Source organism: Cricetulus griseus, chromosome 5 (genome assembly GCF_003668045.3).
Source record: "Cricetulus griseus strain 17A/GY chromosome 5, alternate assembly CriGri-PICRH-1.0, whole genome shotgun sequence".
Taxonomy (NCBI): Eukaryota; Metazoa; Chordata; class Mammalia; order Rodentia; family Cricetidae; genus Cricetulus; species Cricetulus griseus.
In genome coordinates this window covers 50,161,806-50,183,668 of record NC_048598.1, presented here as the reverse complement: position 1 = coordinate 50,183,668, position 21,863 = coordinate 50,161,806, and the positions used below count along the sequence as shown (strand labels likewise).

The 21,863-nt window shown below is 40.4% G+C and overlaps 1 protein-coding gene across 5 annotated transcripts in view; it reads left to right on the top strand.

Moving 5' to 3' along the window:
- Dennd1b (DENN domain containing 1B) overlaps window positions 1-21,863 on the top strand; it is a 226,575-nt gene that overhangs the window by 182,317 nt on the left and 22,395 nt on the right. For all 5 annotated transcript variants that reach the window (XM_035444915.1, XM_035444914.1, XM_035444911.1 and 2 more), the window contains 2 exons: window positions 19,517-19,593; window positions 20,940-21,156. In XM_035444915.1, coding sequence (XP_035300806.1) covers window positions 19,517-19,593; window positions 20,940-21,156 — 294 coding nt within the window. The remainder of the gene's footprint in view (window positions 1-19,516; window positions 19,594-20,939; window positions 21,157-21,863) is intronic.

The following is a 21,863-nucleotide window of genomic DNA, read 5'->3' as shown; positions in this document are numbered from 1 at the left end:
GTCCAGTCAGTCTGAAAGATGGTTAAGTCTGTGATTATGAACAATGTGACAAGGAACAGCATTAAGAGATTCCCTTTACTGCAAACATAAAATGAAATCCAGACATCCAGTCATTAAATCAATGTGTGGAAATCCAAGGATGAGTTACTATACAGATGATCCTCAGCTTAAGATGGAGTACCTCCTGATGGAGCCATCAGAAATTGTTGGTATTGTAACTGAAAATGTATTGAACTTATTGAACATCATACCTAGCAACACTGTACGCTGTAGTTCACCTATGTGATAGCATGCGTGATACGAAGCTCTGAGTCCCTGCACTGCTCAGGACCATGGAAGAGCACTGCATCATTATCACCAGCTAGGAAAAGTTCTAAAGTTAAAAGATCATTTTTACTTAAAATGTATTGCTTTTCTTAAATTTCATGACTTAAGTTTCATGACTTAAGTCATGAAACTAAACCATTCCTAACTTGGGGACTGTATGTCTGTTTTTTTTTTTTCTTCCTAGACTTAGATATTTTATTTGCTATTTTTATTTAAAACTTCCATTCAAATGCTGATATTACTAAGACTATTGTCCCATGGAGCAAAGTGTTTAGAAAAACACGATGTAATCTCGTATTTTGTTTTTAGAATAGGCGTCCGAGGGTTTTAACCAATTGAACATTGCATATCAAATTGCAGTGATTAGGGCCCTTTAGAAATCAGCTGTAGAGTCGAATCCAGAGCACTTAACAAAGCTTCCTTTATGACAGTGCCAAGGTTCACAGCCAGGATGGTCATAACATTGATCTGTGACTCAAAAGGCAGAAAGGGACCTGCACCGTAAGGAAGGAAGGGTTTATTTGGCTCACAATTTGAGGGTACAGTCCACTGTGACAGGAAAATATGGATGGCAGGTGTTTGAGGCAGTTGGTCACATTCCATCCACTGCAGGAAAACAGAATGAAAAGAATTCTGTAGTCTGATTTTTCTTTGGGCCAATAGCTCACAAATAACGACACAGAGACTTCCCATTAATTATGAAAGCTTGGCCTTCACTTAGGCTTGTCCCACTTGCTCTTATTACTTAAATGAACCTGTTTTTACTAAACTACATTTTGCCATGTGGCTTTTTACATTTCTTTCATCTTGCACCTCCTGCTTTCTCTCCATGTTTCCTGACATCTCTAGATTCCTCCTCCTTTTTCTCTCTGCCTGGTAGTCCCGCCTATACCTCCTATTGGCCACTCAGTTTCTGATTACGCCAATCACAGCAATACACCTTTATGCAGTGTAACTATCTCACAACAGAGCACTGCTACTCAACTTTGTTTTTCCTTTCTAGTTTGGTCTGGGATCATAGCCCATTGCTTGGCATTACTCACCGTTCTAGAACAGCTAACAACAACAACAACAAAAATCCCCACAGATATGTCCAGAAGTTATTTCCATGATATTCTAAGTATCATCAATGGGAAAATCAAGATGAACCATTTCAACTCCAGATTATGTCATCTTGACGTCTAACCATGGCACTTTAAAACCATAACCTTCCACCTTTTGTCCCCATAGGCTCATGGCTATCCCATAATCCAAAATGCATTCAGGACAGCCTCAAAAGTCCATATAGTCTTTAGCAACCCCACGCCATATAAAACTCCAAAGTCCAACTCTCACCTTAGACTCAGAGCAATCTCTTTTTTTTTTTTCCAACTTTTTTTTATTTGAATTAGAAACAGGATTGTTTTACATGACAATCCCAGTTCCCTTCTCCCACCCATCCTCCCCTACCCCCGTGTGTCTTGGCTCAGGGAGTATTCCTCTATATGGACTGGGCTCCCAAAGTCCACACCTATGCTAGGGATAAATTCTGGGCTTCTACAGGAGGTCCCATAGGTTTCTGAAGTTTCCTCACAGAAACCCATGTTCCTGGGGTCTGGATCAGTCCCATGCTGCTATTCCAGCTATCAGACTGGGGAGCAAGAGGTCCCGGATGTTCAGGTCAGCTGTTTCTGTGGGTTTCACCAGCCTGGTCTGGACCTCTGTGCTCTTCACTGGTCCTTCTCAGAGCAATCTCTTAACTAATGTACTTCCAATATACAATGGCACAGAAAACACAATCCCCATTTCATAAAGGAAGAACAATGGACTAGTAATGACCTGGCCAAAGCAAGGCAGAAACCTAGTATGCAAACACTAAATCCTGCAGCTTAATGCCCTGCCTCTGGGCTCATGATAGAATCATCTGGGTAAAGACTGGAATAGCCCCTTCCCTCTAGCTTTGCAACCAGAATACATGTAGTACTGGACCAGCTGCAGTACTGACCTTCAAATTTCTTCAGCGAATTTCTCAGGCTCTTGGCATCTTCAAAATCCTGGAGTCCCCATTGCAATTTATACTTTCTTAGTTTCATTAAGTGGCTCCTTAGGATATCTTTACAGGGACTGCAACCATGCCACACACTGCCTCTCTTCATCAGCTCTCTAGAATTTTAGTGTAAGACTATCCTGACACCCTTATTCCTTCATCTTTTATAGCTGCAAAACCAGCACAGAGTGAACCAAGCTGCCAAGTTCAGCTGGCAGCTGTGTGTGGAGCCTGGCTTTCTTGAACCACAGTGGTCTCAGCAGTGTGTGCTGCTGACCCTGGGAAAATACACCCCTAGGTAGTTCCTTTAGAGCACAGAACCCCTTCAGTGACGTCCTCAATTCAGTCTCTACTTTCAAATAGACTTGCATTTTCACAAGGAGTCTGTGATAGGTTAGGTCTTGCCCTCAAAACGCTTTCATTGTCCCAGTGTAGAGTCCAGGTCTCTCTTCAGGTCACCAATATCTGTATCGTCTCAGCCGTCTTTGAACCTGCCTCCTCTGTAAGGTGGAACTTGCTGACGCTCTTTTTCTTACCACACTGTACATATTCCATCTTGTTCAACTCCACTTCTTGCTCTCTCACACTGAGAACTAGACGAGAGAAGAAAGCAGCCCACAGCCTGAATGTTGTCCTGCCTTGGCATTTCCTCCACTACCCAGATTAGTGCATTTCTTCTGTGTTCACTCTCACTCAAGTTGTCAGGGAACAGGCAGAGTGCAGTCATACTCTTGATGTCATTACCACATGAATAGATGCTAGCCCAAACCCCATCAGAGTCCTTGATTATCTCTGAAAATTTTCGAGCTAATCCTCCATGGCCACATTTTTGTGAGCACTCCTGTCTTCCCATGTCTAACCAGAATGGCCTGTTAGTCTCTGCTTCCAGCCTTCCAGGGTGTTTCTACCCAAAGTTCCACATGTTTCCTGTAAATCCAAAGATCTATGAACCACATATTTAGGTTTATCACAGCAATGACACAGCTACCTGTACCAATTTATTATTAGTTACTTTTCTCATTTTAGGACAAAACACCTGACCAAATCAGTTTAAGGAAGGGAGGGTTCATTTTTGTTCATTCATGGGTTGAGGTTATAGACTGAATGGGAGGACGGGGGGGGGGGGGCTGTGGGGTTTAAGGCAGCTGGTCACATTGCATCCACAGTCAGGAAATGAGTGAAGTGAATGAATGCTTCTTCCTTTTGATTCAGTTTGGGACCCCAGACTGTGGAGTGGTACTGCCCCCACTTCCAATTAACCCAGTTAATCTAGAAAGTGACTCACACACATTCAGTGATGATTTCAAAGCCCATCAAACAGTCAGGATTAATCATCACAGCATCGTGACGCGTTCATAGTCTTAAAGTGCTGTTGTGTGTCTGTGATTCAGCCAGTGCAGTACTACTGTAACCAAATTCTTGAGCTTAAGTAACTGTAACGAACAGAAAGGTATTTCTTAAATGTCTGAAGGCTGCAGAGCCAACACTCGTGTTTCATAAAGACCTTGGTGCTACTTCATCACGTGGCAGAAGGAAGGACAAGACAGCAAGACATGGGGATGGGAGCTGTGGCTTTAACACGGTTTGGGTAGGAACATTAAGCCTCAGCTCTCTTCAGGGAATGAAGAGGCTGGTAAGGCAGACCAAAGCTCTAGGGCTTTATGAAGAAGGTCTGTGTCCAGGACCTTTCCTAGGTACCAGCCATATACAAAAGGAAACACGGAGATATTCTGAACTCATGGTACCATTTTTGATGCATTTTTCTCTTTTTCCTTTTATTAAGCTTATTTTTCATACACTATTATTAGTTTCTGGATGTTATTACCAAATTCTGGTTGTGACCCAAACATGTCTATGAATGAAGTCATCACTTGTGGAGAGAGCTGCCCGTGCTGCCTCTAAGTAAATCACTTCCATGTGAACAAGCCAGCTCTCCTGTGTGCTTGCTTCTTGACTGCTCGCAAGCTGTAGCATTTTAAATCAGTGTTGAGTATGTAAATATTTACCATAGAAAACAGTTTGGGTTTTTATGGGAAAAAAGCAAATCTTTGATTTCAATAGGATGCCTTAAGTTAGAAACATTTTAATCACAAGAATGTTTTCCCAAATATGAGAACTCCTCATTTCTTAATATTAAATTTAGCCTTTTATAGCAGGATGTAACATTTCTATTATAACTTACTAATTTCTGTTATTGCATGTCGTATTTTAATTTCTAGAAATGGATTTTTAAATTGTATATGCTTAAGATATGCAACATGTTTTCATATACATGACAAAATCATTACATTTAAAGCAGTTAACATATCTGTCACCTTCACAGGTAACTTTGTGTGGTGCATAGAGTAGATTAGACCTACACTTGGCAATTTCCCAATGTACCATACATTGCCATTAACTGTGATCCTTCCCCAGTGTATCTGATAGAGAAATTGGTACAGAGCTAGACTGAACTTGATTTGAAAAAGGAACTTGATTTTGACATTTAGTAAATAACCTTTGTCTTGCTTTCTGCATTTTTAATTAATATTATTGCACATCATTTTCCCAGGATTCTGTAGGAATTATAGATAATGTGAATAAAACATCTTCATTAATAAGAAAAGTATAATAGGTACTCTATAATTGGTAGCTGTTCACATGTACACATGTGTCCTGAGTGCCAGGTCCTTTTTAACAATGGCCCTATTTGACTTTCTTCTCTTGTGAAATTCCTGCCCTAGTCACTTAACAATATAGTCGCCACAAAAGCAGCAGGTATTCATCTTCATTCTAAATGGGGTGCTGACTGCGACTTTAGCATATGACTTGAGAAGCAATACGCATCTTCTTTTATGAATAAGTCTCTTGTCAATAACTTTGTAAGGTGGTGTTTGTTTTGTTGTCAGCTACATTAAGAAATGACTCTGAATGGTCTTGTCTCATCCCATTCTGAGTCCATTGAATTATCAGACATGGACCCAGGTGTGGAAAGAATGTAGCTTTCCCAGTTTCCAGCAAGACTTGCCCATGAAAGACTTGTTTTCTTTATTTTTCAGAATATGTAATGAAGTGTGATCATTTGGATTCCAAGAATGTATCTTTATTTAACTTAAGCAAAGTTTATAATCTGGATGCTGTGGAGAAAAATTTAGATAGATATCTCTGTCCCATTACTTTGCTTGTCTTTGGAATAGACTGTGAATCCATAATCCACCCCCAACAAATAGTAATTTGTGTGCTGGTCTGCTAATTAGTATGGCTATTTTCTGTTTTGTTGATGAGGCTTAAATAAATGTCAAGGGTACAGCCATGAAGATCTCCCAATTAGGCTTCACATTTGTAAAACCCAGCCCTTTCCCTTTTGTGTGGCGATGACAGTTCTAACAGCCGCCCTAGCCTAACAGGACTCCAGGGAAAGCATCCTTCTCAGATTTATTGAAAATTGGCCAGTTTGGTCCAGTGAGAATACTGCTACTGGTCATGGTGCAGAGCAGTTTTAATCCTATGTACTTACCTTCTTTTGTCAATTTTATATAAACCGAATCCCGAAGAGTTAGTGAACACTATCAGACCATTAATTCTGTCACATGAAATAGTCTATAATGTATTAGAAAAATTTTAAGAATAAGAGAGAAATCCCTTTCAATAATACATTTCAGTCTATAAACCTGAGCCAGGCTCCACTTTAAACAGTATTAACCTTTCTTTGCTGAGTCCAACAATCACACACACACACACACACACACACACACACAGCTAACAACTATACTAGTGAACGAACATAAGAACATAGCCATACCACGAGTCACTGTTAACAGATGGATGGCCCTAAGCAAGGCATTTCCCTGTGACAAAATCTTGTGGAGGACTGAAGAAGCTTTTTGTTGCTAAGCCTGATTAAAACCTTGGCACACATAACACTTTTAACTGTTTCATGCCTGGTACAAATGCCGAATCCACTGGAGTTTCTCCCTTTCTGCCATCTAGATTGTTTATATAAATCTTTGCTGGAAAAACTGGCCTTTCCTCTGAGGTGTGGTGTCACACAGTGTGGTGTCACAGTGGTGGTGGTCACACAATGTGCTTACGATAAATACTTAACTAGGAATGGAGTCAGTAAGTGCAGTGCGTACGAATGGAACGATGTCTACTCTCCTGTTACTACCACACTCTATGAAACTGGTGGACATATTTCTATATGGAATAGTAGTTTGAAGCAAGAACAGTTCTTTCTTAAATAAGTGGTGAGGGTAGTTCATTCTAAAATATTGTAAGATTTTTTTTCTCTACTCATTATGCTCAATTAAAATGAAATTTTGGTGTTTCTGTGTTTCTCTATAAGTTAAATGTTTACATTTTACAAACCATTTATAACAGATTCGAATAGCTTTGACAAATTTATAATTGATAAGTAGTACACTTATCTTTTAAAAATGTGCTCTAAAGATGGACACATGTATATACACAAATACATTTTCAGTTCACAGAGACTGTAAGCAAATCATTTCATAGCCACAGTTGTATGTATGGGAATGTCAAAGAAATCTCATCATGTTAGGCAGTAATGAATATGATAATTAGATAGTTTATACTTTGAACTGTATAGTTTATACTTTGAACTGTATAGTTTATACTTTGAGCTGTATACTTTCAGAGTGTAGTAAAGTGTATATTTTACACACTATAGAAATAATTCATTTAAGTGCAACTTAAAATACAAAAACTTAGATGCTCCTAAATTATGTAGCTCATAAGATAAACAAAACAAGGTATACATATGAAGTTGTGTGTAATACATGGTAATATATTAATGACAGAGTTTTCTTTATAAGAACTCGGTGGGCTCTGAAGTAAAATATAATTGTAATGAATGGTAGCACTTCCTGTTCAGCTAACACAGGAAGCGTAAAAAGGTATTATAGTTGCCACTGGTAGTGACACACAGCAGGAAAGTCGCAAGCTCAAAGCCAGCCTAAATTACATAGCAAGATTCTGTCTTTCTAAAAAAGTAAGAGAGTTAGATAGAGGGAAGTAGCCACTTTCTTATTCCCAAGAAAAAAGGGATGTTACTAGCAAGGCAAGAAAAGCAGCTGTGATGGTGTGAGTTGGGGGAGGGACATGGCGATAAGTATTCAGAATACTTAGTTTTGTACAAGTTTTACCTAAGACATAACTTTATTATTCTTGTAGTTGGAAATTATAAGTATATTATTTCCCTCTTCCCTCCCCTCCCTTCAAACCTTCCCACATATCCCTACCATGTTTCCTCAAATTTGCTCTCTTTTTTCATTCATTGTTGCTACTGTGTGTGTGTGTGTGTGTGTGTGTGTGTGTGTGAGAGAGAGAGAGAGAGAGAGAGAGAGAGAGAGAGAGAGAGAGAGAGAGAGTGTGTATTCTCCTAAATACAACCTACTCAGTCTGTATAATATTACTCATAATCATATTACTCGTGTTTTCAGGGCTGACCACTTGGTACTGATAAGCAGTTGGTGTGCTTTTCCCTGGAGAAACCTATGTCTTCCACTCAGCATTCTTTAGTTGCCTAGAGTTCTTTGTGTGGAGCTGAGCCCTCATGGTTTTCCCGACCTCTTTGTCATGCCTATTGTCGTTGTCCTGGTTCAGGTCATGTTTAGGCAGACAGGTTGGCAAGTTTTTATGGATGTAGCTTCTGACAAATAACTCTAACAGACCATGAGAAGCAACTATTTTTAATTTCATGTTTGTTTTGGCTCAATGTTGAAGATACTATTAAGCTCAATTGCTAGATTGAAATAATAGGGAAATCTTTTAAGAAACTTCAAATGATAAAACTTTTTTGAAATAAGTGGACATGACCATATTGTCTAAATAAAAACACGTTATTGCAGTGTGCATTCCAAAGTAGAGCTCTTCACATTGGAGTTAGCCTAATTTATTCTATAGTTGATTTTCTGGTGAAATGTGCAGGTACCATATTGTTAATTAGAAAAAAAATGTTATTTTCTCCACTAGAACAGTATTACTTTCAAACATTTCAGATTTGGTTATAGTGAAAATTGTTTCCAAAACACAAGTGGGTTCTGGATTACAAGCGTGCCCTCTAGTGGAAATTGTGTGCAGCATTCCCGAGACGGTAATTTGGAGTGCCAAACACTGAAGCATTTAAGCTGTCATAAATTGTTCAAGAACACTACTCAGCTAAGAGACAGTCAATCCTTTCAGTAACTCTCTAGAAGTTCACTTAAGAAATTTAAATCTTCAGAGCAATACCCAGTATGTTGTAAAAATTACTGTATTTATGTAAACATATATTATACATACTTTGAAAAATTTTAAAGTTGACATTTTAATGTTATAATCTTACTCTTCAAACTCATTTACCACAATTAAGTATTATAAAATCTTAAAACAAAGACAAAATGTATTTAATTTTTCCATTTAGTAAATCTAGTTAATGAATATTGCCATTTCTAGACTATATAGAATCATGGAAAGAATATTTTTCCTTTGCCCAGGTTTTGGAACCTCTGTACATAAGTACATATTTTCTCTCAAGAATCTTAGGAGAGGAAATGGTGCTTCCCCCACCACCACCCCCTGGTTTTTATGTGGCATTGCTTTGGAATTTGTCAGAGCTCAGCGCTGGTGCTGATGCCGGGGTGGGGGTGGGGGGAGCCAGTCTGTTGCTCCTAATTGCTATTCCCACTGTCCGTTCTTCTCGAAGGATAGCTGATTTATTCTTCTTCACTAAGGTATTTAATTTTTAAACATATATATATATATATATATATATATATATATATATATATGCCTAGTGATTTCTTGCAACAAACGCTAACTGTAAGACCATTGGTAAGATTTGTGTTTCAGTTGTTAAACACTAACAAGGTAATGGGATTTCAAACATAGCTGGTTTTACTGGCAGATGAACAGCCCTTAAAAGCTGGCGTAGAAATGGCTCATTTGAAACCATTTGTAGGCACCCATGGGGATGAGTAGAAACCATCTTACGCCCTGCCTTGCTTTGGAGATAGCCTTCTAGAGAGAGTATTGCCACCAGGTAGCTGTCCATATAGTCTCTCAACAACAAGGAAGAAGGATAAATACTCTTGTTTTTGGGGTGAGTATTTTGCCAAACCAGGGGTCAGTTCTGATTTCTTATATTCTGTTTTTCAACTCTAATACCTAATGATGTTTTAGTTAAAAGAAAGGAAGGAAAGAAAGAAAAGGAGAATAGAGTCCAACTAAATTGAAGCAAACCCCTGTTGATGCACTGGTGGTGAGATGTGGGCGGAGTGGATACCCTATTGTGCAGAATCCCATTCAACTCTTGCCCATCAATGTAAGCTGCCTCATGGCCTTCAAGGCCATGTCTCCTCAGAACCTCTGTATTGTCAGACCTGCCAGTTTGGCTTTGAAGATCTCTTACTTCCTTTGAGCTTCTCGAGGACCATTCTGCACAAGTGCATAAAGATTCCTTCACAGACTTTTATATTCAGTCTTCCTATTCACTCTCTGGAAATGGAATGATCCCAGGCTAGAAACACAGACAAGAACACCAGCTCTGCCCTAGGGATGGTTTGGGAATATAAACATCTTTTCTAACCTCTCTTAAGTCTGGTGAGCTGTTAAATGATGGTAACTGTGGCCACCTCTATAGATTATCATGAAAATTAGGGTTTTGTTATACACATTGCTTCCAGTATTCACTACAGTAAGTTTCATATTAGGTAATGCTTTCCCATTTTATTTATAGTAACAATCCAAAGGGGGGGTGGATATCTATTTTGTATTGGAAACATAATGAACTGGATATGTGATAGTATTGCTTAGCTCTTAGGTATTCCACACCATATTTTCTTGTTAATGTTTTTTCATTTCACTTGTTTTGTTCTTTATTCTTTCTGTGTTTTATTCAACTGTGAATGTTTCTTGTGACCTGTTTCAAAGTGCACTGTTTCTTTGTTGAATCTGCTAATGAGTCTATCAGAACTGTTTTTCATCTATTATATCATAATGCTTTGGGTTTTTTCTATCAGTTTCACTTGACTCTTTTAAAAAATTCCTATTGCCCATTTACTCATACATTGTTATCTGGCCAATGTCTCATAATTTTTAATAGTAATTAAGGCTTCATGTGCAGAGCGCATTAGTATTTGCATCTAGAATTGAGCATGCTTTTTCTTTTGCAATGGTATTATTATAGGAGCATATGTCAATCTGAATTTGAGCTGGAGTTGGATTTTGTTGTCGATAACTGTATCAGTAGGATGTGATTATCTTGTGTTTGGTATAATACTTCTGGAGAAAGTTCTAGGTTCTCTCAGTTTCCTGAATCATCCTAAGCTTTCCATATTCCTTGTCCACCTGAGCCACATGGGGCCAGGGATGCACTTGGTCCTAGCCTTGCAGCTTTTGTGCTCTTATGCAGCTTCTGTCTCAGGCAAGCCATATATGACCCTGTACCTCTGATATGGGCTGTTTAGCAGCTCTGTTAGTTCATCTTTGCCCTTGTGATGGATACCTCAAAGAAAAAAATAATCAGGAAAGGCTCATTTGAACTCACGGTCTCAGACATCTGGGTTCACATTCGGCAGAGTATCAGGACAGTAAATGAGTCTGGCAGAGGCTGCTCAGCTCCTGGCAGGCCTGAAGCTTTAGAGTAAGAAAGGTGCCAAAGACAAGCCCTGTCTTCCTGGGGCACATCCCTGCTAACTTACTTCCTCCTGCCAAACCTCACCAACTGAGATTTTCAGCACCTACCCCAAAGCACCTGCCACCTGGCCAACACAGGAGACTATAGAGGACATTCTTGTGCAAACTGGAGCCCCACACCTCCTTTTCCTGTGGTGTACTAGCTTCTTTATTTCATCTCTTTTCCGGGGGAGGGGAGAGGGAGTTTCCAGGTCTCTCTCCCCATGCGGTTGACTTTTGTGTGCTTGGTGTCAGTGTGGGCTCCTTCACACTGGTAGAGCGTATGCTTCTCCACTCGCCCTAAGAGTCTTGGGAAGACTTTAGCTTTCTTAAATGAAAGAAAAGTGTGGGAATGTAACAGCTGCATGGTGTAGCTGCCTCTCTACTGTCCTGAGCGATAACAGAGGACTGTCGTTCCCCTTGCAGGAATGTGTGTGTGGGAAATAACCGGACTGCAGACACTCTTCCCTTCCCAGTCGAGATTCCCAGCTACCCTGAATTGACACGTTAGCCCATCCTTTTCCTTTACTTAATGATTTATTAAGCTTTCAGCAACTCTTGACCTCCTTTCATGGCAGCTCATTGCCTTGTTCTTTGACTTCTGATATGTGAAGCTCAGTTTACTTCGTTACTGTCAATCCTTCGAGGAGTCTAAAGGAATTATTTAATTTTTAGGTTGTGTATGTAGTCTTTGTCATTGTTAGGGTGGGGGTGGCATTCTCCCTAAGTTTTCTGCATCTGATTGGAAGTAGAATTTGAAGTAAAGGAGTTACAGTATGAGATTCTCAGTCTCAAGCCTGTAAGATGGGAATGTTACAGGATGGAACGCTGCTGTTAGAGTGAAGGATGCGGAAGGCGACAAGTAAATGTAGAGAACAAGGTCCATAAAGCAGACAGAGTGCCATCACTGCAGATGACAGGTGGAGGAACCCTTGTATTGTCAGGACCTTGTCGAGGTCTTCACAGCTGCCCAGCCCCGCAGTGCTCCCTTCTCAGTGCCACTGTCATGCTCCCATGAGACCTTGGCTTCTTACCTGGCAACAACAGGCATCCTAAGCTCAATTCATTTGATCTCACTAAGCATGTGTCTTGTTAGTCCTTCAGTCCCCCAGTGCACCAACAGAAGGCTCTTCAGTCCTCAGGCCTTAGAGCTAATCTCCCGCCTCACTGTGGGCTGCCTTCTTGAAGCATTCGCGTCTCCATCTTGCTGGCACAGTTCTTGCTTTGAAATGAGGTTGAGACCTGTCATTTATAGGAGGTCTTTCTCTCTCACAGGGCACCTCAGCATACCCTCACCCAGAATGGTTACAATAGGAATTTTTGTGGCGTCTACGTACTCGGGACAGAGTCCTAGCCATGTCCCTTTCTGATTCCACAACTTACCAAGTCACTACTTGCTAGCATTTGCTCTTCTCATACACAAAATGGGAAAGTGTTCAGCACACTTTCTGGTAAAGTAAGCTTATCAAGGAAATAAGATACGTGAAACTCCTACCACTGAAGCAAACCTTTGGTAAGTCTTTGACTGTACTTCAGTTACTATTGGAAACATTTTTAAGAATGTTTTAAAGCTCTTTCAAAATAATAAGACTGCTGTGCATGTTCAAGGCACTCCAGTTATAATTTCCATGCTATGACATTTTTATCCTACAAATGGATTTAATACATAATATCAAGTGTCAGCTATAAACTTTGGGCCAGCAAAACAGTATTACTGGATTTTGGTTGCCTCAACTCCAAAATGAGGCAGAATCATAAATTATATCTAATTTTAGGGGCTAGAGAGATGGCTTCATGGTTTAGAACACTTTGTGCTCTTGCAGAGGACCTGGGTTCTGTTCTCAGCAACTATACAATAGTTAACAGCACTGTAACACTAGTTCTAGGATATTAGAAGCCTTCATCTGATCTCAGGCACCAGGCAACAGCTAATGCACATACATACATGCAAGCAAAACACTTGTACATATACAAATAAGTCTTTAAAAAAAGAGTAGGTCATGCTTTAAAAAAAGATCTATGCAGTAAGCCAGGCAAGTGGGCACACACCTGTAACCTTAGTCTTGTGGAGGCAGAGACAGGACTGTGAAGCCAAGGCCAATCTGATCTTCATAGTGAGTCTGTCTCAGAAATGTTAATATGTTATCAGAATTTCAATTCCATGAAGGCCAAACGAGTTGTTTTCTGTTTCATCTGCTTATAGCCATCCTGTCCCTCCAAATCTTCTGCCCTTACTCCCCCATCCCCCCAACAAGAATTTGAGCTCCAGCTGCATTTAGCCTTCTTCGAATTGCTTGCCATCTAGCGATTACAAGGGTAACTGCAAGCTTATCAGGCTCCTTGGCTTGGGCCATTTGACAGTCTGGGTGCTTTCCAAAAGGCATTGCTGAGAAAGTGGCCTTTGCCATGCTGTCACAGATGGACGAAGTGTGAGTTCTCTTCAAACATTCAGTTCTGGGGTTGTGTGACTTAGTCCTTCTCTGTGTCATCCTGCGTGTTTTCTTCCTTGTAAACTTCCTGTCTTCACAGGTCTTCTTTATTTCATTCAGTGTCTACCTACAGGCTGAGCTCCAGGAGTTTTCACTCCATACCGATGGACTTTCTTTTTCAGTATTTTAACGTTTTCTCCCGGGAATGGCAAGTGACCCTTGTCACGAGTGTTGACTTGGCAAATTTTCACATACACTAAATGTGTACTTTACAATTTCTTGGAAGCAAATGGTATTTTACAGTTATATATGTTCAGAATCCAGTAGTTTGATTAAGATTTGTGATGTTCAGTTCAGAGTCTCATTTTTAATTGGTTTCTAAGCCATAGAAGCTTTGCCTGCTTTATAGTCCTTCTGAGATATTTACTTTTTTTCTGTTTTTAATTATGTGTCTGTGTCTGTGAAAGGAGGCCAGAGGCATCAGTTGCCTGTAGAATTACTGGCAGTTGTGAGCCACCCAACATGGGTACTGGGAACTGAACTCTGATCCCCTGTGAGAACAACACATGCTCTTAACCACTAAGCCATCCAGTCCCCGTTTTATATCCCAAAGGGATACCTTTCCTGTCTAATACTTGGATCCTAGGAGAGATGCTAATTGCTTACCTGTATGTAACTGTAAAATGACTAGTGCTCTGCTTACAGTTGGTATATTCCTCATGTAGAGGAAAATAGTTTTTCATCTCTAGTACATGTACAGTGGAAGCAGTAAAATGCATATAGTTGGTGCTTACTGCGTGTTCATGTGGTGAAGAAAATCAAAGGACTAAAAGAAAACAGATGTGTCTGCTGCCTTAACTTGAAGATCCAGTGTACAGTGCCAACTTTTACTAAGTTCTCAGAAAATATTTGAGCTTTCTGTTGCTCTACATTATTGGGGACTGTTGAGTCTAGCATTGGTTCTTTCCTGCCTCCCTTGCCCATGTTTTCATCTCCCATATTTCCCTACTAAAGTTATTGGGCCTCTCTGTGACCCCCAAGAGTTCCATATATCTAGCTGTCTTTTTAGTATGTGTGTGCCACCTAGTGAGCAAAAGGGTAACTGCAAGTTTTAATGGTCCAGAAAGCAGTGGAGTACCAAAGCAAGGTCTTAGGACTGCAAACCAGAAGTTGTGGTGCACTTTCTCACCTTTCCCCTGGTTGTCCCAATGGAGGGACTTGGTGTGTTATTTTGTTTGCCTCTTCTCATCATCTGTTTAACCGCTGTGACCTTTCAGAGCACAGCCGGGGGGGGGGGAGGGATCCCTTTTGCTCTCAGATTAGATCAGTTCCTAGTAAGATCTTTCGTGGCATTGATAGCTTAGTAGAAGCTAATTTGAGTCAAACCTTTTATGCGGATCACTGTGATTGTTAGAGTTAGTTTAGTTTGTATTTACTAGACTAACATCCACAAGGACACAAGCCTTGTTCTTGTTCATTGTGATGCTCCACCGTGTAGCCTAATACATATCACAGAATTTCTTTAATCCTCATTGAGAGAGTGAAAGTGAATGGACATAATGCCCCTTATAAACAACGAAGAGACCGGTGTCAGCCAGTTAAATACTCAACAAAACTGTGCTGGATGATTTTATGTCAGCCTGACACACTAAACTCATCTGAGAAGAGGGAACTTGAGTGAAGAGAATGTCTCCATAAGATCAGCTGCAGACAAGCCCGTGAAGCATTTATTAATTAGTGATTGATTGGGGGCCAGCCCATTGTGGGTGGTGCCATCCCTGGGCTACTGGTCCTGATTGCTCTAAGACAGCAGACTGAGCAAGCCAGGAGGAACAAACCAGGAAGCAGCACTCCTTTGTGGCTTTGTATCATCTCCTGCTTCCAGGTTCCTGCCCTGACTCCCATCAGTAATGAACAGAAATATGGAAGCATAAACCAAATAAAACCCTTTCGCTTTGATCATGGTGTTTCACTACAGCAGTAGTAACCCTAAATAAGAAAAGAACTTACCTGCTATTATATACACAGATGTTCATTTGTTCAGGAAATATCAACTGCATACTCCAAAGGATAAGTCTATATAATTAAGAATAAAATCCTGGCATATTTTATTGAGCTAATTAGTGTTCTAGTTTGAAGTCAGTTGATTCTGTGCTGAACGAAACACAACTTGGAGAGCCAAGGTTTGTTTCCACTTACAGGTAACAGTCTATCCTGAGAGAAGCCAAGGTATGAGCTTAGGAGATGCTATAAGCAGAATCCCAAAGGAATACTGCCTCCAGGCTGGCTCCTAAGTAGACAGTCAGTTGTAACAGGCTTTTTTTTTTGGGGGGGGGCATCAACCAGCTTCCAAATCATGACAACGGAGACTTCTTTTCTTTTTTTAATTATTATTATTATTATTTAAATTAGTAACAAGCTTGCTTCACAATTCAATCCCAGCTCCCTCTCCCTCCCCTACTCCCCTGCCCCACCACCAGCCCCCCAAGTCCCTCCCATCCCCCCTCTGCTCCCCATGGAGGGAGAGGCCCTCCATGGGGGATCTCCAAAGTCTGTCATATTCCAGGCAGGGCTTAGCCCCCCCCCCATGATGACACAGAGACTTCTTATTAGTTATGAATGCTCAGCCTTATCTTATGCTTGTCCCACTAACTCTTACAACTTAAATTAACCTGTTTCTCTCCATCTGTGCTTTGCCTTGGGACTTTTTTACCTGTCTTTTATTTTGTATGTCTTACCCCAGGTCTGCTGGCTGACTGGCCCCAGGTATCTCCCTCTCTTCCTACCTCATTATCTTCTCCCAAGCATAGATTCCTCCTCCTACTTATTCTCTGTACCCATCAGATGCACTTATCCCTCTCCTGCCTAGCTATTGGCTGTTCAGCTTTATTAGCCCAATCAGGTGCCTTGGGCAAGCAAGGTGAAACAAATGGAACACTTCTTTACATAATTAAACAATAGAAGCATAAAGAAATGCAGCACACCTTTACATAGTTAAAGCAATATTCCACAACATAAACAAATGAACATATCTTTGCCAAGTTAAAGTAATATTACACAGCATTCAGGTACCCTTCTTAAACAGCCCAAGTCCACCTGTCCAGCAGTGGCACTGCCCACAGTGGGCAAAGCCCTCCTGCATCAATTAGCAGTAAGATCCCCTCCTAATGTGCCCACAGGCTAATCTGATGAAGGCAATTCTTCTGTTCTGTCTTCCCACATGTCTCAAGTTGAGAGCAGGGCCAGCCATGCAGAAATGAAGGTACCCGTGAGATGAGACAAAAACCAGTCCAGAGGATAGCACATAGACACTCAGAAGCGCAGGAGGGCTGACAGTGCAGACACCAGCAATGGCTATAGTGTCTTCATTAGACATATGTTAACAGCCACTAAAAGGAAAACAGTTCTTAATTAGTTTTACATATATTTCTAAAATTCTTTATGAATAACTTTTGCAATGTACACTAGTTAGTAACAGCTCTATGGAAGTTAATAGAGTCCTGTCTAGGTAGGAAATGTGAAATATACTCAGATTTTCTTTTAACGTTCATGTCATGGGACTCAAGGATTACACAGATTGTACAAGGGATGGCCGCTCTAGAATTCAAGTATTTTGGTGTACCAGGAACTGCAGCATAAAAGATGATGTCACTTCCTTTGTGATTGCTGCTCCTGTTTTGGATGATGTATGTGACTTGGACAAATTATCAGGCATCTCTGGATTTACTGTCAGATACAAGTCACAAGGGCTTACTCTGTGTGTGTCTCTTGGTGCTGCTGTTTAGGAACATTGGCACCAAGAGTGAGCAGATGGGCTAGAAGACCCAGAGACTTATTTCATAATGCAAAATGGAAACCACTGAGGACTAGAGATTAAAGAAGTTCCTGCTTAAGGGGGTGTGGCCGAGGCTTGCAAATTCAAGGTACCGTTCACCACCCAGAAGGATGGTGCATGATTTTCAGAACCATGACACCAAATTTCGGCCTTTGATTCTCATTGTCCACATGGTGAATCCAAAGTTCTTTTCTGAGGTCATGTCAGAAAAGACATGGGTCAAAGGTCATATGGTTTACAATTGTTTTAGACATCTGTAATAATGAAGGGACATTTTGGGAGTCCTCAGATGTCCTTCTTATAGCTTCAGCAGTGATGAGCTCAAGGCCAATCACACTGTACCAGATTATTTTTAAGGAAAAACCCAACAGTGTATATTTTAACCTGTGACTCTATAAAGATGTGTATCTTAAAACTTAGAACTTTTTAAGTCAAAATTCAAAGATGAGATATTTTGAATACCAGTAAAAACTATGGTGGGTTGACATGTACCAAATATGTATAAGCATGACAGTATTAAAAATAACCTTAACCTTATGTTGTGATCCCTTTAGAGTCCTCTGGGGTAGTAGCTCTTAACTCTGAAGATAAAAAGAGCATATCAATAACTCACTCTCCTTTTTTTTTTCCTTTTGTCTACATTGTATGCTGGTATAGTGCTAAATAGCAAAGTTGTTTATAAACCACTAACAAATTAAAAAAAAAAGAATACTCCATAAAATAGTAACTACATAACCCCTAATGAAAACTGGACCCGTCAGTGGCTATGATAGGTGAATGGACCATCGAGTGCAAATGTCAGGAGGTAATTTGAAATGAGTGGATAGGCCAGCCACACCCAAAGCCATGTCTTAGAGTTATCAAAACTGGACATGACATGCCTACCAATGTGCACTATGAAAATACACGTCACCACCATGGCTTATGCTTGCCAGAAACAAACAGCAGTTAGCCAGAAATGGACTCTAAGCCGCCACATGAACTGCTAGCTTCAGGAACTGAGGTGAAATAACATGTTCTAAGGCACAACTGATACAAAGGACAGTGGGGGAAATAAGAGTCCTCCAGGAGACTGGAGATGTGACAGCCACAGCCAGCACTGACTTTTGTGACCCGGGAAATAAAAGGGGGAAATATGGATATGGTCTGTATAATGTAAAGGATTAAAGAATAGTTGTTTGTTTGTAGATGTCTTAAGTTTTAGGTTGTATAAAACAGAAATCTTTGAGCTGGAAAGGTGGTTCAGCAGGTAAAAGCACTTGCTGCTTTTGTGAAAGATCCAGGTTTGTGTCCCCAAAACTTCTTGGTGGCTCACAAGAGTCCATAACTCAGTTCTGACTTCTGCAGGCACCAGGCATGCAGTGGTGCATATATATACAGACAAACATTCATACTCATAAGATAGACTAAAGCTTTAAAAACAAGTACTTGTTAAACATGCATAGCTAGGCCTGGCAAGGCAGCTCAGCAGCTAAAGGCACTCGCTGCCAAGCCTGATGATCTGAGTTCAGTTCCCAGAACCTAGGTGATAGGACAGAACCAGTTCCACAGGGTGTTCTCTGATTTCCACTTTTACTGAGGCATGCGTGTACATACAATCAACCAGTCTACATAAACATTTTACATCTTACAACACCTAATAGATACGTACTACAGTATCTTTAGGTACACATGACAAACTGCTACTGTGGAGATCTTGTTCTTCAGAGTAGGTTCCTCAGATCCAGCACTGACATCACCTAAGCATTTGTCAGAAATGCGGAAATTCAGGCAGAACCAGAGCCTACATTTTGTGGCATTCTAAACCACCTGGAGTTTTATGTATACATTTAGAATTGAAACCATGCTCTAAAACACTTATGACTTGTGGGGGATGTGGGAAGGTAATAAAATTGGCAACTCTTGATAGTTCTTAAGATTATATGATAATTGCGTTGTGGATGTATGATTGATACTAAATCAGACATATGCTGGCATCAGAAACTGTAAGTGTTCATGGGTGTGTCTATTCCCAGTTATTATTTGAGAAGCTAGAAAGTGTTGAGTTTTTTTCTCTTTTTTTAAATACTACTGTGCCTCTATTTCTCCTTGTTCTAATTTGAAAGGTTAGTGAATAACATTCAAGACTTTGAAAGCATATTTCTTTCATAAGTACTCCTTATGAAATCACACTGTCCTTTTAAAATAATTAAAGATACATATTTTAAATCAGTAACTCAATTTATTGTCAACTTTTCTTTCCAGGCACACTTGAGAAGGCCTCATAAGAGCCTTGATGGTACCCTATACGATGATGACGATGACATTGAACGAGCAAGCAAGTGAGTTCAGCACTGTGTTGTACTGTCTAATGGCATGGTTCACTGGAGGGCAGCACTATGGGGCCCTATCTAGTAGTGTGGCTGGCTCACTGGCAGGCAGCACTGTGTTGTCCTATTGAGTGGCATGGTTCACTGGCAGGTCTTTAGGCTCTACTAAACTTCAGGTTTTGCTTGCTCACAATGGTCATCGACAAACCGAAATGGTACTCTGTGCATCACCATGAAGAGTGGAGCTTGGGAGAGGGCCAGGCAAGATAGACTTGAAATATCTTGTTCTTGGGAAGCAGAGTTATCTACAGAGGTTTTTCAAGGAGTGGAATTGGTGACACAGGTGAGCACAAGTTTTCACCCAGCACTGAAAGAAACTGGTGACATAGGGACGGTGATAACCGTCATTTTGAAACAAACTGAGCTGAGGGAGAGGCTTAGGTGAAAGCACCATCACAGGAGAGAAATGTGGGACTTTGTTACTTAATGAAAAATAGGGAAATTATATAAACTTCAGTTTTTAGCAATTTTAAGATCCATAGTACGGCCAGGCATTGGTGGCACACACCTTTAATCCCAGCATTCGGGCAGCAGAGGCAGGCGGATCTCTGTGAGTTTGAGGCCAGCCTGGTCTCCAGAGCGAGTGCCAGGATAGGCTCCAAAGCTACACAGAGAAACCCTGCCTCAAAAAATCAAAAAAAAAAAAAAAAAAAAGATCTATAGTAATAAAATTCTCACATTAAATAACCCTTTCTATATAAGAGAGTATTTATTCTTTTCTAAGACAAAAAAAAGGAAAACCATATAAAATATGAAAAGTAAAATTGGAATGTTGCAAACTTTTTAAGTGTTCAGTCTAATGAGACTGATGAAAAGTCTGGCTTCTGGTTAATGACTTTATTTATTTGCTCTTAATGCATGTGCCCAAGTTTTTTCAGTATTTGAAATAGATATTGCATAAGTGTAGAGTTTGGCCATGGACTCATTGTAGTTTCTATTTCTGTTCTTTGTCCCTCCCTGTCCTCAAACCTCTCCTACCCTCCCTTTTCTTCCTTTACTCTTTTCATTTTCTTTTCCTCCCTTTCTGCTCTCCTTTCCACTTTTCTTCTCTCTTTTTTTCCTTCCTTCCCCCTACCTCTTCCTTCTCCCTTTTCTTTTCTTGGTTTCTCTCTGTAGCCCACACTATCTCCAGAGTGCTGGAATTAAAAGCTTGCAACCCCCCCCCACACACACACATACACACACACATGCTTCACTTTGTTGTTCTGCTGAAGCACAGAATGAATGAAGTCAGTGAGCTGTTCAGACCCATCCTGTGTGGGTAAATGCTTACTGCTGCACCTTGTATCTCCTTCAAGGGTATCTTCTGATGATGGTGAGGAAACATCTGCTTATTTCTATGAAAGTGATGACTCCGTTGAAGCAGGAGTGAAGGCTCCTTACTCAGGTGAGATGGACTTGCTGGGGGAGATCCTGGATACGCTGAGCACACACAGCTCCGATCAAGGAAAGCTGGCAGCTGCAAAAAGCCTGGATTTCTTCAGATCCATGGATGACATTGATTACAAACCTACGGTGAGTTGAGTTTCTCTTACAGAGTTAAATGAAAACACTCTTGTCCTCACTGTGGTCACCTGATCTTAATTTATAGAAGCATTTAACCTCTAGGTAGGAAGGTACACAAACTTCCAACTATGGTAACAGTTTCATCTTATGAATTCTGTCTGCTACTAAAATTGCCACAGTATTCACACACTCACTTTCCTAGTGTGTGCCACTAGTTGACACCCTTTTCCAGCCACATTCCCATCTAATTTTATATTCATACTTGTAAAGACTTTTTATGTGAAATATTCCTGCCTTAAAAAAAAAATTCCAGAGAGTTAAAGAAAAACCGTAATGAATATGTCTGTTAAAATCTTTTCCCCCTATTTTCTTACTTTAAAAGTAAGCAGTTTTAAATATACTGAATTAAGGATTTTTTAAACCGTGAGGTAGCAGTACCTGAATGGGATCCCATTCCACCTGCAGAGAACCTGAAGTGTGAATTGTGTGCACAGTTTGAATGTGACAGGTGACAGTTTAAACACATGGCAACCAGGGTTTGTCATGTCCCTACCCCAGTCCCCTGTTCATGGAGCTGACAAGAACTGTCAGAATTCAGTCTGTGCTCCTGCTCTAGGTGGTGCCCACATTCCTGGCTAAAACATAGGCGCCTCACTTTCAAGGCAGAAATCAAGTTGCTGAAGAATCGCCATAATTTATTAGAAGTATCTGAAGTT